The 19,864-nt window shown below is 41.9% G+C and overlaps 1 protein-coding gene across 2 annotated transcripts in view; it reads right to left on the bottom strand.

Annotated features, from left to right (window-relative positions):
* The window catches only part of MAN1A2 (mannosidase alpha class 1A member 2), a 394,344-nt gene that overhangs the window by 159,474 nt on the left and 215,006 nt on the right, over positions 1-19,864 (bottom strand). For both annotated transcript variants that reach the window (XM_033941127.1, XM_033941128.1), the window contains one exon: positions 1,534-1,652. In XM_033941127.1, the coding sequence (XP_033797018.1) occupies positions 1,534-1,652 (119 nt within the window). The remainder of the gene's footprint in view (positions 1-1,533; positions 1,653-19,864) is intronic.

Below are 19,864 nucleotides of genomic sequence, written 5' to 3'. Positions count from 1 at the left end.
CGGCTGACGAAACCCCTTCGTATGCAACCCATGATTTGTCTTGCCTTGGATGAAGCCTGCTCCACTTGACTGGCAGACTTCATGTCCTCACTGACGATTACCCTCAAGTCTCGTTCTGCTACCGTTTTTGCTAGGATCTCGCCATTAAGGGTATAAGACTTGCATGGATTTTGGCTGCCCAGGTGCATAATTTTGCATTTTTTGGCATTGAAGTTGAGTTGCCATGTCCTAGACCAGCGCTCCAGCAGGAGTAGGTCGTGCATCATGTTGTCGGGCATTGAATCTTCGTCTGTTGTGCATTTGCCCACTACATTACTTAGTTTGGCGTCATCGGCGAATAATGTTATTTTACCTCGAAGCCCTTCTGCCAAGTCCCTTATAAAGATGTTCAATAGGATTGGGCCCAAGACTGAGCCCTGTGGCAGGGAGGGCAGAATGGGAGGAGGTGTAGCATTATATACTAAAGATGACATTAAGGTCACGAGAATCACAGATGTCCAGTATACTGGGGAATCCCTTTGGGTTAATTTGGCCAGAGGGAAGGACAAATGCTTGTATCTTGGCATAATTTACAGACCCCCAAGACAACAGGATGACCTGGATATGGAAATAATCAGAGATATAGAAAATATCACCTTGCGTGGGGACACAGTATTGCTAGGTGAGTTCAACATGCCTGATGTGGATTGGGTTACACTTACCTCTGCTTCCGGCAGCAGCAGGAGGCTATTAAACACTATGAAGGGAGCAAGACTCAGGCAACTGGTGTTGGAACCAACCAGGGATCAGGCAATACTGGACCTGATACTTACCAATGGAGAAAGTGTCACAGAGGTCTCGGTGGGCGACACATTGGCCTCCAGTGACCACAACATGGTATGGTTCAATCTCAGGAAAGGTTTCACTAAATCTACCACACTGACCAAGGTCCTCAAATTCAAGGACACAAATTTCAAAGAAATGGGAGACTTCGTTCACCAGGCGCTACAAAGCCAAGCAGAAACTAATAATGTGGAAGAAATGTGGTCGACTTTGAAAGCCACCATACAAGAAGCAACAAATAATGAAAATTGTGTTTTAAGATGGATATTAATATAGTAAACAGATATTTTCTGTGAGGATAAAATGGGGAAAATATCTTACATATTAATCATGATTAAATATTTTAATATTCCTGCAGTCCTAATATATATATATCTTTGTCCTTGATCTAAGATATTAGTACTTTAGTTCCAGAACAAAAATAATGTTAAGCTTGATTTCAGTAGTTCAACAGTAGAAAAATGGCGGAGTTGGAGCTGAAGGTTTGGTGTAATAATTCCACAGCCCTACTGAAAGGTCAAAATAAAGTAATCAAATAAACAAATATAATTAATTATATCTAGATCGATTCCATCCAAAGAATTCAGCAAAGGTCTGCTTGGAATAAAGATGTATTGGCAATTTAATTAGGGAGATAACACTGACATGCAGTGCGCTTGTAAATGGAATCCTGCAGGATAATGAAATTGTAGAAGGTTGGATGATACTCACCACACTGAAATCAAGGTGATTCTCAATCCATTCTTGTCCTTCCCTGAACTCCTCTAAAAGACCCATAATGTAGAGTGTATCCAATGCATCTACTATAGTGGCACCCATCTGCGCATTCCCTATTATTGAAGAAAATTCAAAAAAGAAAAAGAGGATTCTTTAGAGCAACCATGAATTCTCTGCTAGGAAAATGAAAAATAATGAAAGAGAAAATGTCATATAGCAGAATACAGTTTTCAGTTATCTTCATCTGCTATGTTCTTATGCTAAATAAACACAATTCTTGGGCAGACACTAGTAGACATGCTTACAGAATAAAAATCTCTCATTATCATAACAGTCTCAGTAGCAGATAACTCTGAATAGGTTCTAGAAATCTGAATTTTTAAAAAAATGTGAATAGGAGCCTGGTGTTCTATGGATCTCTCCTTCTTACATGAAGTGAGAAAATGGAAAGCTGAAATCAATTAATAAAGTACAAATTGCTGAAATGTTAGAAGACTGACTAACACCGTATGAAACATTTCAATCCTCTGAAGCAACCCGCTCTACTCTGTAACACCTCTGGACATGTCCAGAAATCCTCTTCTGCAATTCTGAAATCCTCTTCTGTCCCTTGAACCGCAAGGTAATGGCGGAATAAAAATCACAAATGTAATGTAATATAGACAGTAATTTTAAATCAGTCACCTAAGATGTGCAGCATGCATATGCATAAGTTACATCAATTTTCTAATGGAAACTATGAGCATATTCCCTTCTTTGAAAATTACCTCATAAAAGAATGTACACACACACACATTTACACCTGCTCTTTGGCAAATATAAGTTTTCTATTTTGTGCATATTGTGACAAGGAAGCTCCTGTCACAGTTAAAAAGACTGCTAGCCCAGCCAAGAATACAGCCCTCAAACCTGCAATCCCTAAAATAAAGCCTGGTACACTAAAAGTCCTAGTGTAGGACAGAAAGACAGAAGGGAAAAAAGGCAAGTGATGTCACAACCAGGAATTCCAGCAGGGAGGGCACACAAAACACTATCTATCCCCTATTATTCCTTATCCCAGGACAAGCAAGCAGCATATTCTCAGCATGTAGGTGTCGTCATCCACGGAGCCCCACAGTGGACAGCCTCGCAAGCAGACTTGCTTGAAGATCTTCAAAGTTTGCAAGTGCTGCACCGCACATGCACGAGTGCCTTCCCACCAGAGTTAGGGCGCGCCGTCTCCTCAATTCTTAGTTTTCCGCGAAGCCAAGAAGCCCTGTTTCTTAGCTCTGCAATGTTACTAAGTGTCTTTCTCGCACCGCAGCTTTTCTTTTCTTTCTTTGTGTGGTCGGTCGCGTCTAGAAAAAAAAAAAATTTTTTTAATTTCTCTTTCTTTACCATCGGTTCCGTCCAGAGGGCTTAGGCCCTGCCGTCAGTCCTCGCTTGATTGCAGCTGTCATTTGTCTATGTCCTGGCCTCTTACCGGGTTTAAGAAGTGTAGCCAGTGTGGCCGGGCCATTTCCTTGACCGACCCCCATCATTGGTGCACCGTCCTGAGTCCTGCCCATGCTGTGCTACCCTTCAACCTCGGGCCCTTCAAAGACGTCGTGTCAAGATTCTTGAGCTCTTTGGCGCTATGGAGCAGTCTGCGGAAAAGGCTTCAGCCTCGACTCCAGGGGCGACCTCAAAGACCTCGACCTCGGTGAAGTCGCCCTCGACCTCGAAGGTCTCATCTGCTGTGCCTCTTAAGGTTCAATCTTCGGGTAAGTCTCCTCTTCCTTCTCCAGGTATGCTACCTAAGAAGCCTCCAGCTGAGTCTCAGGCAGTCCAGGCAATGAGTGCAGTCGTGCCAGCCTCTACGAGACCTCCATCCAAGTATGCCTCCAAACATAGGGAATACTCATCCTCGGGGTCGCCTTCATTGGAGCGCACTGCTGCATCTGTACGACCAGATCCATTGGTCTCAGTGCCTATGTTCGAGGACATGCTGAAAGCCATCTTGACCACTCAGATTATCTCTGTCTTGGCTCAGCTTGATCCTCCCTTGACCTTGCTTCCTGCGAGCCAGCCTGAGCATTCCATTGAGGCGCCTCGAGACAAGCCTCATAGGTCTCGACAATTGTCCTCCAGTGACTCTTCACCTCGTCCTTCTAGACCCGAGTCTCCAAGCTCCCAGCCTGTTCATGATGAGGGAGCCAAACCTCGATCAAGGCACCATTCGAAACATGCCACGTCCTCGAGGAACCTGCCATCTAAGAAGAGCAAAGAGTCTCCTCTATGGAGCAGACCTTCTCCCGTACCTCAAGTATTGAGGCCCATCGAGACCCCTTTGAAGCCCAGGCATAGGTCTCGACCTCTACAGCCTCCTACACCTCCTGCGTCTCTAAATCAAGGCAAGTTGAGGTCGAGGACTCCTTCCTCGAGGCCGCTCATGAGAGATCCTCCTTCACCTATCTCTCTGAAGCATGACTCGAGGATATCCCTTCCTCGGACTCCTGGATCTTCTCCTTTGAGGCTTCTGAAGTGTAAGCATTCTCTGTCTCTACCAATATCACAAAGTAGAGCCTCTTCAGTAACGCTTATGTTGGATACAGACATTCCTTCTCAATATTCCAGAGAAGCTTCTCCATCCTACTCGGCAGCACCTAGATCATACTCTTCTTCACCTCCTGAGGAGGCTTCGACTTCTAAGACATCATCCTTTACAAAGTTCATCTTTGATATGGGTAAGACTCTTCAGCTTGATCTTCAGTCTGAATCCAAGTATACCCCTGAATATTTGGCCGAGATGGAGCTTCGTCATCCGCCAAAAGAAACTATGAGACTTCCAATGAATCCTGTATTTAAAAAAACTTTCATCAGGAATCTGGAAACTCCCTATTCCATACCAGATATTCCCTCTAAAATGGAATCTCGATATCGTACAGTTCCTTGCAAGGGATTTGAGAAGGCTCAATTATCTCATCAATCCTTGGTTGTGGAATCATCTCTAAAGAAATCTAATCCCTCCAAGGTCTATGTTGCTGTTCATCCAGGCAGGGAAGGACGTACTATGGATAAGTTTGGCTGCCGTCGTCTTTACCAAAATTCCATGATGGCTAACAGAGTCCTCATTTATAATTTCATCTTCAAGTTTCAAGTTTATTTAAAATATTAGATTTGATCGTAAAATCCAAATCCAATGCAATTTACGTTTAGTTAAAAATTAGGTTAAAATAAAAAATAAAAAAAACAAGACAATTAGTTCTAATTTTAATAAAATAATACATTTGAAAAAGGGAGGAGAATACTGCATTAAAACCATGCCTTATTACTTTCCTGACTTGGCTGTCCATCGCCTGCCTGCATTTAAACAACTTCAGGAAACTTTCTCTCAAATTCGCCTTTTCATGCTCCAAGCCTTTGAGTTGTCATCTAGGGCAGTGGTTCCCAAACCCTGTCCTAGATGACATATAATGGAAGTGACAGGTATGCAAATCTCTCTCATGCATATTCATTAGGGATATCTTGAAAACCTGACTGGCTGGGGGTCCCCCAGGACAGGGTTTGGGAACCACTGATCTAGGGTAACTGCCTTTGCGGTAGCAATGAGACTCTTGGCCTGGGTACGCATTGTGGATATGGATCCCAACTTGCAAGACCGTCTAGCTCAGGGGTGTCCAACCTTTTGGCTTCTCTGGGCCGCACAGGCCCAAAAAAAGTTTCTGGGGCCGCACAAATACGCAATGCAGCAAGACACAGGAGGGAGCCGGCAAGACGGTAAACACCCGGGGGCAGCAGAGGAAAACACTGCATCTCCTTCGACCGGGGCCGCACAAAATACTTCATGGGGCCGCATGCGGCCCTTGGACCGCAGGTTGGACACCCCTAGTCTAGCTAATCTACCTTGTCAAGGTAATGAGCTTTTTGATGATACCATCGAGGCGGCTACCAAGCGTCTTTCTGAACATGAATGCTCTTTTGCCTCTTTATTGCGGCCTAAGGCTAAAGCTCCATCTGCTAAGCCTTAAAAACCACCTCCATGGCGTTACCCTCAAAAGTCTACTTCGGCTTTTTCCAGGTCTCCGCCTAGAAGACAGCAGCAGCAAAAGCGTCAACAAAAACCTCAGACTGCTGCAGCTAAGCCACCGCAGTTTTTTTGACAATCTAAGTCTGAGCTAACGTCCACCTCCATCCATCAGACTTCTCTTCTGCCCATAGGAGGTCGACTCCATCACTTTTACCAACAGTGGGAGCAGATTACAACAAACCTCTGGGTTCTCACCATCATTTGGTAGGATTACTCACTTCAATTCATTCAAGTGCCACCAGCTCTCCCTCCAAGAGAGTTTCCTTCCAGCATGAAGCAACTTCCCCTTCTTCTCCAGGAGGCTCAGGCTCTTCTTTGCCTTCAAGCTGTCGAGGAAGTTCCCTTGAACCAATGAGACACGAGCTTTTATTCCCGTTATTTTCTAGTCCCAAAAAAGATGGGGGATTTGCGACCTATTCTGGACCTCAGAGCCCTCAACAAATTTATTTTCAAAGAGAAGTTTCGGATGCTCTCTCTTCCAACACTGTACCCCCTGATGGATCAAGGGGATTGGTTATGCTCTCTAGATCTCAAGGCTTACATTCATATACCAATTCATCCAGCCTCTCGCAGATTCCTGAGATTTCGGGTGGGGAATCTCCATCTTCAATACCGAGTTCTTCCTTTTGGACTCACCTCATCCCCCAGAGTCTTCACATCATCCCACAGGGTCTTCACAAAGTGCCTTGTAGTGGTAGCTGCAGCTCTGCAGACGCAGGGCCTTCAGGTGTTTCCATACCTAGACTGGCTCATCAAAGCGTCGTCTCAAAAGGAGGTTACTGTAGCAACCCAAAGGACTATTACGTTCCTCCAAAGTCTAGGATTCGAAGTCAACTTTCCCAAGTTCCAATTGCATCCCTCACAAACTCTACAGTTTATCGGAGCCATACTGGACACACTTCAGCTCAGAGCATTCCTGCCTCAACCACATCAAGATGCTCTCATTCACCTTTGCCAACAAGTGTCTTCTCTGTCGACAATCTCAGCGAGACAAATGATGGTCCTGCTTGGTCACATGGTCTCTACAGTTCACGTGACTCCTTTTGCCAGACTTCACCTTCGAGTTCCTCAGTGGACCCTGGCATCTCAGTGGCGACAAGATTGCGATTCAATCTCTCAGCACATTACAGTAACTCCTTCGTTGAGACAGTCTCTCCTCTGGTGGATGTTTTCTTCCAATCTTTCCAGAGGTTTGCTATTCCACACGCCCCCGCATCAGAAAGTCCTCATGACAGATTCTTCAATCTATGCTTCGGGGGGCTTATCTCGACGGTCTCCGTATGCAAGGCCATTGGTCCAGCACGGATCGTCTTTGTCACATCAATCTGTTGGATCTCAGAGCAATTTTCAATGCTCTCAAAGCCTTTCAACATCTGCTACATGACCACATGGTCCTTGCTCAGACGGACAACCAAGTGGCCATGTATTATGTCAACAAACAGGGAGGTACCGGATTCCTCTCCCTTTGCCAGGAAGCTCTCAAGCTTTGGAATTGGGCAGTTCTTCACAACATCTTCCTCAGAGCTGTCTACATTCAAGGGCAACATAATTGTCTGGCGGAAAAATTGAGTCGTCTTCTACAACCGCACAAATGGACACTCAGTTCCTCCCCTCTCCATCAAGTGTTTGCTCAATGGGGGACTCCGCAGATAGATCTCTTTGCATCTCCCCACAACAAGCTGCCTCAATTCTGCTCCAGGATATACTCTCCTCACTGCCTCGAGGCAGATGCTTTCCTTCTGAAATGGACAAATCAGTTTCTCTATGTGTTTCCTCCATTCCCTCTGATTCTCAAGACTCTTGTCAAACTCAAGGAAGATCAAGTCACCATGATTTTGATAGCTCCTCGGTGGCCCAGAGAACCGTGGTACTCTCTTCTACTTCAACTCAGCACCAGGGAGTCTCTTCTTCTACCAGTTTTTTCCTCTCTGCTTATACAGTCAAGTCTCTCTACTTCATCCCAACCTGCAGTCTCTACACTTAACAGCTTGGTACCTCTCAACCTAATTGCCTCTCTCCAGTTCTCCTTAATCTGTACAGGATGTTTTAGAGGCTTCTAGAAAACCGTCCACTAGACAGTGTCACACCCAAAAATGGACTAGATTTTCTACTTGGTGTGCTACTCATCACAAGGAGCCCCAATCTACCTCCTTGTCTTCAATACTAGATTACCTACTGCACTTATCTCACTCTGGCCTCAAATTAACATCTATTCAAGTCCACCTAAGTGCTATTGCTGCTTTTCATCAGCCTATTGAAGGGAAACCCTTTCTGCTCATCCTGTGGTTTCCAGATTTATGAAAGGACTTTTCAATATCAAACCATCACTCAAACCGCCTCCAGTGGTTTGGGATCTCAATGTAGTCCTAGCTCAATTGATGAAGCCTCCTTTTGAACCAATAGATTCGACTCATCTCAAATATCTCACTAGGAAAGTGGTGTTTCTCAATGCTCTCACGTCTGCTCGAAGAGTCATTGAGTTACAAGCTTTGGTTGCTGATCCACCTTTCACTGTTTTTCATCATGACAAGGTGGTCTCCGTACTCATCCTAAATTTCTTCCTAAAGTAGTGTCAGAATTTCATCTCAATCAATCCATTGTTCTTCCAGTGGTTTTCCCCATGCCTCATTCTCACCCTGGAGAAGTTGTGCTTCATACTCTGGTCTGCAAACATGCTTTATCTTTCTACTTGCATCGCACTCAACCTCAGAGATCTGCTCCTCAACTTTTCATCTCTTTCGATCCAAATAAGTTGGGGCATCCTGTTTCTAAGCGAACCATCTCCAACTGGATGGTTGCTTGCATCTCATTCTGTTATGCTCAGGCTGGTCTCCCTCTGCAGGGTCGAGTCATGGGTCATAAAGTTAGAGTGATGGTGGCGTCTGTAGTTTTCCTCAGATCAACACTTATTGAGGAAATCTGCAAGGCTGCCACTTGGTCCTCGGTTCATACATTCACCTCTCGTTATTGTCTGGATACTTTCTCCAGATGGGATGGCCATTTTGGCTAGGCAGTTTTACAACATTTATTCTCCTAAATTGCCAATACTCCCACCATCCCATTCTGATTAGCTTGGAGTCACCCACATGTTGAGAATATGCTGCCTGCTTGTCCTGGGATAAAGCACAGTTACTTACCATAACAGCTGTTATCCAGGAACAGTAGGCAGATATTCTCACAACCCACCCACCTCCCCTGGTTGGCTACTTAGGTAGCTATCTGAACTGAGAAGACACTGAGGAGACGTGCACCCTAACTCGGGTGGGAAGGCACTCGCGCATGTGCGGTGCAGCACTCGCAAACCTTGAAGATCTTCAAGCAAGTCTGCTTGCGAGGCTGTCCGCTGCGGGGCTCCGTGGATGACGTCACCCACATGTTGAAAATATCTGTCTGCTGTCCCTGGATAACAACTGTTATGGTAAGTAACTGTGCTTTTCCTTGCTTTAAGGAGAAACAGAGTCAACACAGAAGGGGGTGGAGTTTGCTACGAGGCTCTGCAGTTACCTAAGCCTCAAGCAGGAGAAAAGCAGGTGAATAAATTAACCCCAGCTGACTCTAAGTACACTGAGAGCAGCCCAACACCCTTTGCAAACCACCAGGAACATGTGATTGCCCCAGGCCAACAATCAGGGAGAGGAATCCAACAGCCAGCTAGGTATTGTGAATTTCCAAGGGAGCCTGAGGGGGTAAAGCTAGAAGTTCCTTCAGACGAAGAAGAACCTGGCAAGGAAACTTTCCCAAACAACCAAAGAGGGGGATGGGAGGTGGAGAGTGAAGCAGGGGAATGCATGGAGACTGCAGACAATGCTTATAGCACCAATGACACAGGGAGGGGGTGGTGCAGTGAGGCTGAAGCAGAGTTAAGTGTGCCAGAGGAATGTATGGAAACTTGATTTATAAGTTATAAACTGGGACATTCCTCCATCCTGCATAGAGAAGCCTGTGCTCAATTAATGCCCTGCAGTGCAGGGCTGTGAGAGTCCTTTTAGGGACTTGTTGCTGTTATCTAAAACAGAGTGAGAGAAGACGTTTTTGCCACTTGATTTTTGCACTGTGATAGTGTCAGAAGTGGGATATAGCACCGCCAACAGGTTGGTGGAGGAAGTGCACCAAAAGAAAAAAAAATTTGCAGTGAAGTTTTGTTTATAAGAATTTCAGTGTCAGGGTTTTCCTTCTACCAACCACCTAAAAGGCGCACCGAAAATCTTACCTGTGGTCCGAGCCGGGGTTTCCCACTTACCTGGGGCCTGGCCCAGCTACAATAGACATATGTCCAAACCCTGCCTCAGGAACACCTCTGCCCAGCTCAGTTAAACTTATGCATAAGATGATGTATGCGCTTAAACATAAGTGCATATACTCTAGGCAATTTTAGGAAAGGCCATTTCTGCAAACGAGATCCTGTTTACCCATGAATGTCCTTTAAAATTACCCCCATAGTAACATAGTAAATGACAAAAGATAGGAGTGGAACAAGATGGAATCTGCCACATCCTGACCTTACCCTGCTGCTATTTTTTCCTGCTTAAGTTATGGGAGAAAAGAGGAAAGGAATTAGCTGCAGGAGAAATCTCAACCTATTTCACAGCCCTGCCTCCGGACCCACAAATTGCCATGTTCAATACCAGGCAGTTTTAGCAACTAAGGAAGAGCTGCAGGTAGGAGTAAAAGAACAGGATAGTCTATCTTCATCCATGGCCTCAATAATACGATCCTTAAGGCCAGACATGAGGCAGCCCCCGCTGAACCTGCATCTGACAGAGAAGATGATTGAGGAACAAGTGTCTCAGTGGAGGATTTTGAAGAAATCAAAATCCTGGAGGATGGTGGTGAAGGAGAGGAAGTCACAGTGCTTGGCATCAGGAAGCCACCTCAGGAAGAAGTGTGACTGAGAGCACAAGTGAAAAGAGCTTCCTATCTGGAGTAATCGGTGTTCTGCTTCCTGGTGTGGAGAGAGGAGGAAAAACTTTGGAGATTCCAGTATTTCCTGAATTCAATTTACAAATGCCAGAGGTGGTTTCATTAGACTCCATATGGACTGCTATTGAGGGTCTGGGTAAGATGCCATCTGTCCAAATTGCTGCATATAATTCTTTATTTCATATAAATTCAGATAAAAATTTACAATCTAAATTCTTTACACATACAACAAAACATTATCCTTCATCAAAGTCAAAATTATGGTGGAATCCAGATTCAATCATTAGTTCAACAGCTGTCACCCTATCAACCCGTCCCTTAAATTTTTTAGGGCGAGAGCAGATGGAGTATTTTTTCCTCTTGCCTTGATAAACTGTCCACATATATAGCAAAATGCATCTGCTGGATGTTTGCACCTTAGTACAAGGGCTCCTAAGTTTGCTCAGCTTGGAATCAATCTGGAATGTTAAAAAAAAGCTAAATATCAATGTCCTGGTCACAAAAGCAAAATTTGATCAGAATGATAGCCATTTTCTATACTTTTGTGGCATAGGCAATTAAGAAAGAACATTTATTACCCAGGAACAAAAAAGTAATAAAATGTTGTTACATAATGTAAATCTTGCTTCTGTGTTCTATACTAGTTGAAGTCTTTTTGTTAATTTCTTCGGGAGTCCTGAGAGTAATGCATTGCAGTAGTCTAGTAGTGATAAAATTGTCGATTGTACCAGAATCCTGTGGTGCTGGTGGAGAAAATAAGGTCTGACCATTACATGAAACTGATGAGTTGCAATCCATAAACTAAGCACTATACCCTGAAATACCTTTGTATCAATAAGATCCAGTGTTTTGGAATTTTTCTTTGGTAGAGTGTTACAATATTCCTTTGTGTTCTTTGCTTTCTTCAAGATGAGCTCCATAATCACCACATTAAACCTCACATTTGTCCACAGCCTATATCTGAAATTTTGTTTTCTTGCTAAATGTGCATAAGAAGCTGGGTTCTGCCACATGCTTGTTTGAAGTTATTGCAGTACAGTAGTCTGTGTAAAGTACTGCAACTAAGTCTTTAGGTACATTGATATAATAATAATAATAATAACTTTATTTTTCTATACCGCCACAATCTTGCGACTTCTAGGCGGTTTACATTCAAGAGAGCTGGACATTCAGCGAGTTACAGTATGCAGATAGTCAGAGGAAATACAGAGTAAATCAACTTTAAGAATGCAAAAATATAAAAATGTACAGTACGCTAATACATTTCCGAGAGGACCTGTTAGGAAAAGGTCGCGAATTACAAAAAATACATCGAAAATTACAATGTACAGTTTTAGAATTTTCAGGAGGGACATATTAGAAGACATGTCCCGAATTGTACAATACGGTTTGATTAGGATTTCAGAGGGGGGTATATAGTGTAACAAACCCAATATTTTTATTTCTAAGCTACATATCCTCCTGCCATCTTCTGAATTAGTTTCCTATATGTGCGGTCCTCTTGTAGTGAAGTTCTTCTGGGCTAAAGGTGAAGGGTTCCTCTGCGATTTCTAAAAGGTAATCCTCAAACATTTCTGACCAGTATGGAGAACTATCAGAGAGACTGAGGGGCTGATGAAAAAGCTACCATGGACAAAAATGTGCAGTTAGCAAGCATTTTGAATGCACCTTACTGGCAGTTAACTTGTGTGGTAGACATGGGCACATGCTATATTAAAAGGAATGGTAATGAGGCCATTTGGTATTCCTCTGCAATGCACAGAAGTAAACAGGAATTTTTAACACATACACACACTGCAAGAACATTTTTGCCAGGTCTGGAGTAGTATATAAGGGTGAGTTGACAGACTTTAATGCCAGTTTTTAGATTTAAATGGCTCCTTTATCTATTTTCCTTCAACTACATCAGTGCCCGCAACTTTAAAAAGACACAATTGGAAGTATCGGTACTATGGGTGTGCTCAAACAAAAATAAAAACCAAATTGCCAGCACACATCTGTGCATGAACAGGAATGTTATTCTGTGCAAGAAATTTTTGCAAGGCTAATATTTATGCACATAACATTCTATAGTAGTTCATGCACAGATGTGTGCTAGCACTTTGGTTTTTGCCCGAACATACACACAGTAAAGGTGCCCTTATCTCAGAACTTTTGTACGCATTTAATAAACAGGCTTTCCCTCATCAGCACAGAAGTTCTGCACATGTTGAATTTGTTTATCTTTAGCTTATAGCATCATCCTAGTATACTTTCTTGTTAATCTCATAGTAGAAACCACTTACTTGGCCATTGGCGCATGGCTCTACCATGTGGCTTTCTGTACTAGCCCCTGAATCAGGGCCATAGCAAGATATTGTGGTTACTGCGGTCACACAGGGTACAAGAGAGGCAGGGGCACTAAAACTGGGCATAGGTTACAGCACAGAGTGTCTCGCTGCCTCCATTCTGTCCCTTCCCCCTAGAACACAGTATGGAGTCCCTACCTACCCCTTTCCTGCCCCTTCCCTTTGAGACTTAAATTTGTGGGTGATGGGCCATATTCTATGGGTGCGGCAGTGCTCTGTAGAGCCTCCTTATAAGACAAGTTCCAGGCATTGATGACTCCCACCCCCTTCGATGCGCACTTCCTCTTCTTGCTGATGTATTGTGTAGTCAGGACCTGGCAATACCTGGATGTGCTTGAGGAGGTGCCTCTGAAGAGTGTTACTGTGTTTGCTAGACATAGTCTTTAGCCTGCAGGTGAAACGTTTGGAGGGGTGGATTCCGGGGAGAGGGGAGGATGAATGGAGATGCTACATTGTGTTTCTGGGTAAGGCAGGAGGGAAGTAGGGAGGAACTCTACATGAGAGGGGGCGTTATAGTGTACAATTGCACAAGGCACAGTTATGGCTTGCTACAGCCCTGCCCTGAATTAGTTGGGTTACTTTCTGAATGAGGAATAGATCACCGACATTTGAAGGAACAAGAGTGTGAATGTGTAATATGATATATATATCCACTTGGGAACTCATTTGAGCCCACTGTGTAAGGGACTACGTCTTCCCATTCTAAGACTAGAGGTTAAAAGGGAAAGACATTCTTTTCTCCTTGATGTAATAGTTAATGTCCACTATATTAACTCTGGAATTAAGTCCAATGACAAACAGTAGTCATGTTCTTTCTAATTCACCAGCAATTTTCCCAGATCTACATGTATACATTACCTATAGAATATTTTATTTACCATATAATTTTGGTAAATCACTGCCTATTAAAATATCTTTCATTATGCACCCCTGCTATATCCCTTAGACTGCTTCATGTGCATGCATAATTAAATACATTGATTTATCTTTGTTTTATCTTCCATTTGTTGTCCTTAGTGAGATTTAATAGCAAATCACATTTGCTTTAAAAGGATTAGGAGTCTCTTCAAGACAGATATCTAAACTCATTTATATAATACTGGTTTGTAATTTGTATCATAATTTGTGTCAGAGTTTCACTACAAATTTTTATGCATTTGTCAGGGAACGTGGACTAGTTTCCTTTAGAACCACCCACCCTACACACACACACTCTTCCATATGTTACATCAGTGTCTACACTTCTCCCTCCATATTGGCGGTTCCAGCACTTGCGGTTTCGTTTATTCACGATTTTTGGCATGCTGGCTCCTCTCCCCCAAATTACATCATCCAATCATCAATAAAAATTTTGCAAACCCCAAACCCACGTAAGGCAGTACCGGTTCCACCGAGCTTGAGAAACGGAAGCACCAATGCCAGTTTGACAGTCGGGGCCCTCGCCCAATGGGAGAAGCGGAGGGTTTCCCAAAATCCCATCCGGCCAATGGGAGCACCGGGATGCGTCACATGGGCGGGCGCTGCAGGTCCGGAGTTTAGGTTGCGGGTCACGCTGTGTGTGCCTTGGTGTAGTAGTTTAGTGGCAGCACAGCCGGAGTGCGGACTGCGATCAGACAGAAAGTTGGGCTCCTCTCATCGCTTGGAATTTAAAGTGGCCGCAGCAACCCATATATGGCTTTCGCCCGGGTGGTGGCGGATTTGGGTCGCAACTCCGGCTCTCCCATGCCTGCCAAGCTGGAAAAGGGCACCAAGGGCTTGGGGAAAAGATGAGGCAGGAATAACGCTGCTGGCAACAGTAATAATAAAACTTTGGCATCAAATGGGAATGGTACCAATTGTTGGGAAGAAGGAAGCTCAGGTTCTTCCAGTGGATGAGAAGCATGGTAGGTCAGCTCAAGGGGGTAGCCTTGAATGTGCCTGCTTCTTTTTTTTAAATAATTTTATGCCGTTGGTGGCGATTTTTTTTAAAATTTTCATTATTATGATGATGAAAGTTATTCGCGGTTTTTCCGTATTTGTGGGTCTGTTCCACCCCCTATCCACATCTGTGTGGAATATCCCCAACAGTTCAATTCTCACACAAGGTGAAAACACATTGTATGAACAGCACTAGCATCATATCTATGGTATTTGAATGTTCTAATGCATTCCCATTAGGTACTTTATTGGTATTATGCTGACCTAGTATCATATTGATGTTATCTGAATGTTCTTCCAAGCAGTCTATTATGGTATCATTTGTATTGTACTTACTTTTATCAAATTTCTGTTGTATGATTGTTCCACAGTCCTGTTAAATGTGTATATTTCTGATACTGTATCAGTTAGTCCTATTACTAGGTTTCAATTTGCCATTTCCATGTTTAACCCATTGATTGTATTTATGTTTATTTATGTGGTCATTTTACTATTGTACTCGTATGTTTTATATTAAACTGCATCGTCTGTACATTGCCTTGGGTGAATCTCTCTATAAAGGCGATAAATAAATCCCAATAAATAAATGAACAAACATAGGTGCACGTATCCTGAGTTTCCAAGCATTGCCCAGGGAAGTTCCATTGTGGATATATCCCACTCCCTAGAAAGCAAAGGTCCAGGGGCCCAAACTAGATATCCTGTCAGACCGATAAACCCTGTTATGGTCATGTTTAAACCCTCAGCTTAACCTGCAAATAAATGAAATTAATTTTTGGTCAAGAAAAAAAATTTCTATTTACACCTTTTTTTTTTTTCAGTTGTCAACTACATAACTCACAGGAAGCACAGACCTGTAGTTTAAAAAGCGATTCATAATGCCAATCATAAAAATTTCTAGGTTTCAAAAAGGCAGCCACAGGACTGTGCTGCTTGGTTCACTTGCTGAAATCAAAACTATAGGGAAAATTGGGTTTAGGTCTTCCTTCCAGTTGTCTGACCAGGCTTAAAGCAGCACTCCTACCAAGTTTCTGAGGAAGCTCATCTCACTTATACTATATGACCAACAGTTCAAAGAGTAACAGAAAAACTGTGTTGTGAGATCTTTCCTTTAAACTACTGAAAAAATAGAAGGAAGGAGACGTAACATACTGAAAACATTCAATATCAAACTGATACTCATTATATTATTATTTTTATTCATTTGCTGTAACTGGCCAAGCCAGTTAAAAGTTGAGTCTAGATCCCTAGCTTTGGTTTACGAGTAATCTTCCTGCTCATGACTTTAAAGCGAAGAACAAATGGGAGAAAGGTCTTAGTAAAACAGGCCTAAATCAAATAAAAAAAGTTCAATAATCACTGCTACCATGGCAGAAAATAAACCCACTACTAGGACATTTACCCCAGCTTTCCCATTAAATTACTCTTGAATGCTTTAAAGAGTGGCACTTAGGTATCTGCCTCTGACTACAAATCAGAAATCCCTTTTCTTCAAATTCACTGAGCTTTGGAACAACCTCCCTGCCCCGCTGAAGAACCTAGGCTCATTCCAATTATTCCAAAAGCATCTGAAAACCTGGCTTTTCTCCAAGACGTAAAGCTATCTATTTAAAATGTAAAGCTAGCTATCCTCTTCATAACCTCTAATTTCTTATTATGACCTTCCCTCATTTATTGAATTACCTGTAAACCGTGTCGAGCTCTATCTTTATGGAGATGATGCGGTATACAAACTTAAGGTTTGGTTTAGTTAGTTTACAAATCGTACTGTATTTATTAGGATAACTTGTTAACCCTGCTAACTGGGGGACTGATAAAGCTGTCAGGTTGTCATACACATCGGCTCTAATGAATAGAATAACATTGTTGAGCACTCTTCAAGAAGATTATAGACCATGGTATTTCATAAGAAAAGGCACAGTCCAAAGTATTTTTGCACTTTCAGTTTTATGCAATTAAAGAAAAAGAAACATGCTGCTCTTGTGTACAGTACTTAGCCTGCTGGTTGGGATCTGATATTATCAATACAATTCCTTATATCCCGCAATTTTCAACAAGGAATCATTGCAGCTTACAGCAAGAAGGATTACATTTGTGGTAAGGTGATATTGAGAAACAAGATTAGTATTTTCAGATTAGTTAGGAGATGAAGAGGCAGGGAAGAAGTTGAGTCTACTGGGGGAAGAGATTTTTTTTAGTCTTTTCCTGAACTGGCAACATGTAGTAGTTGTGGCAGATAAGAAGGTAGACTGTTCTAGATATGTGTCCTATCAGTGCAATGTTTGTAAAAGGCATGATAAGGATGGCTGATGCCTAGGTTTAACAATCCATTTGAACTTTTTTTTATTCAGTGAAATTCCTCTCTCTCCTGGGGCTATCAGAATTACTGCTGTAGAACAGAAAGCTAACGCAGATGAAATCACACGGTTAGTGTGGTGTCTGTGCACAATTTTCTGGGCAAATGATGCAGAAAAGGGTTTTGTACAGAAGCTAACCCTTCACAAAACTTCACATTAGACTCTAAAGCACAGTAATGTATATTGAAATCATTAGGAAATAGGCTATTAGCCATTCCTCCCAAATGCAGAGTACAACATATGAACTTGATTGCCAGGTCCGAGAAGCTTGTTCGTCTGCAGTAGCATCTGTGAGGATTTAATGCCCGTTTCTTCTTTTTGCTACAAGTAAACAGTACCCACAACCTTTTTAAGTTGAACCAGGGGAAGTGACAGTTCAGCAGAAAAAAAACTACTCACACGATGGAATTTAATCTGACACTTTGAACCTGACATCACTATCAAGGTCCAAAGTGGCTTACAATTTGAGAATACTGTATTATATCAGATTTACAATATGAAATGTAATACAGAGAACTTCATTTATACTCCTACATTAATCACCTACTTCACAAATTTCTCAAATAGATAAGTTTTCAAGCAGCTCTGAAATAACATATAAGATGCTTGATGTTTCAAAATCAATGGTAAATTGTTTCAGATATTAACATAAAGGTAAGAAAAGGAATTTTTTAGATTTTTTAAAAATTTAATTCCTTTAAAGGATGGGCCTACTATGTCCTTTCTATGTTTTAAACTCCCCCCAAAAACAAAACAACAACTGGTATTAGTTCTTGTTGGAAAAAGATTAAACAAACTACCTGTAATGCAGTTAAACCATTAAAAAAATCTTTTTAAAAAATGCAGGTCTTAAATGCTATTCATGCTTTTTTTTTTAAATCTTTATTCATTTTAAAGCCAGAAATAAGCGCAACATATTATAAAGTCATTTTACACTATAACAGTACTTAAATTCAATCAAAATTATATTCTATGACAAATACATATATCCCCCCCCCCCAATCTACATATCCAAAAATTGCACTCAAAATTAAAAAATATCTTTCCACCCCCCTCCCACCCTGGACGTGTATTATCAAAGTGCAAAATCAACAATCACTCTTTACAGAATTTTGTCAATGGCTCCCAAATATCCAGAAACTTCTTATAATGTCCCTGTTGTATGGCCATCATACGTTCCATTTTAAAAGTGTGACATAGAGATTCCCACCAAAAAGTTTAATTTAACCGATCCCATTTTTTCCAGTTCCTCAAAATAAATTGTATGGCAGCCCTTGTCATTATAAAGAAAAGTTGGTTATTCTGAGCAGATATTTGGCTTTTAGCCCTCATTAACGTACCAAATAGGATGGTATCGTACGTCAATGCCATTGGATTTTCCAATATTTTGTTCACTTGATCCCAGATGGATCTCCAAAATTTAAGTATCAAGGGACAATAGTACACTAGATGACTCAATGTCCCAAGTTTGAGATGACAGTGCCAGCATCTATTAGACTTGGAACTATCTAACTTTTGTAATCGAACAGGGGTCCAAAATGCTCTATGTAACAAGAAAAACCATGTTTGTCTCATAGATGCAGACACCGCACATCTCATCTTCCAAGTCTAGATTCGTGGCCTTTGAGACGCAGTAATCTGATGCTTTATCTCAATGCTCCAAATGTCACGAAGACCAGTCTTTGGTTTCTTATTCAAAAATTCAGATATTAATTTGTACCACTGGGCGGCCTGATTCCCTAGGAAATCTGTCTGGAAGCATAGGACTGGCAAACTATACTGATTATTCAGATTCCGCTAATCAGGGAACCCCTTCTGAATGGTCTGCTTCAACTGCAACCACTTATAGAATTGAGTCTTAGCAATACCAAATGTTTGTTGCAGTCGTGAAAAGTCAAGCAGCTTTCCATCTGATACTACATCATCCAGAGTATGTATGCCCGCCTGCATCCAATGCTTCCAGATGATCTTAAACCCTATTCATGCTTGAAATGGAAGCTAGTGTAACTGTTTGAATAATGGTGAAACATGAGCAAACTTGCCCTGTCTAAAAATTAGATAAGCTACCGTAATTTGCAGCAGCTGCAGGCAAATCCATAACTTTTGTCAAAAACCCCAAATATAAAGCACTGCAATAATCTAATTAGGATAGGATCCCTCGTTAGACAATCTATCTACTTGGGCATCACAAAAATGTTATTTATTTTTATTTATTTAAAAATTTATATACCTGCGAAAAGCAAGGTAAAGGATTTCACCAAGACATAAAAACAATGTAAGCCAGATACCAAGGAAGATGGGATGAATACTTGATGGTAGACTATTGTTGGAAAAGGAGCTTGTCGAATGACTGGAAAGTTTGTATCATAAAACTTGTGCTTTTGGTATGAAATAAGTAGATTTTCATGTTGTACACTTTTCTTTTAATTTTTAATATGTTTTCTTCAAGCTTAAAAGATATTAATTTAAACACTACATTAAAATATCCTGATTTTTTTAATGGGCGAGCAGAGTGAAGCGTATGGCACACATTCTGTATCTCAAAAACTAGAGCTGACAGGAGAAAACTGGTACCATCTTTGGAATCAGCATGTCAAATATACCCAGAAACAGGTCTAACATTTGCAACACCAAAATGAGTGTTGGCCAGTGTTACTGAGATCAGGGAACATCCAACAAACCTATTGAAAGCTTGAATGCAAACTCCCCAGTAGACATTGTTGTAAACTAGGAAA

The sequence above is a fragment of the Geotrypetes seraphini genome, chromosome 4 (genome assembly GCF_902459505.1).
Source record: "Geotrypetes seraphini chromosome 4, aGeoSer1.1, whole genome shotgun sequence".
NCBI classification, from domain to species: Eukaryota; Metazoa; Chordata; class Amphibia; order Gymnophiona; family Dermophiidae; genus Geotrypetes; species Geotrypetes seraphini.
Note: the sequence above shows the minus strand (reverse complement) of the source record. Positions and strands in the feature narration are given on the sequence as shown.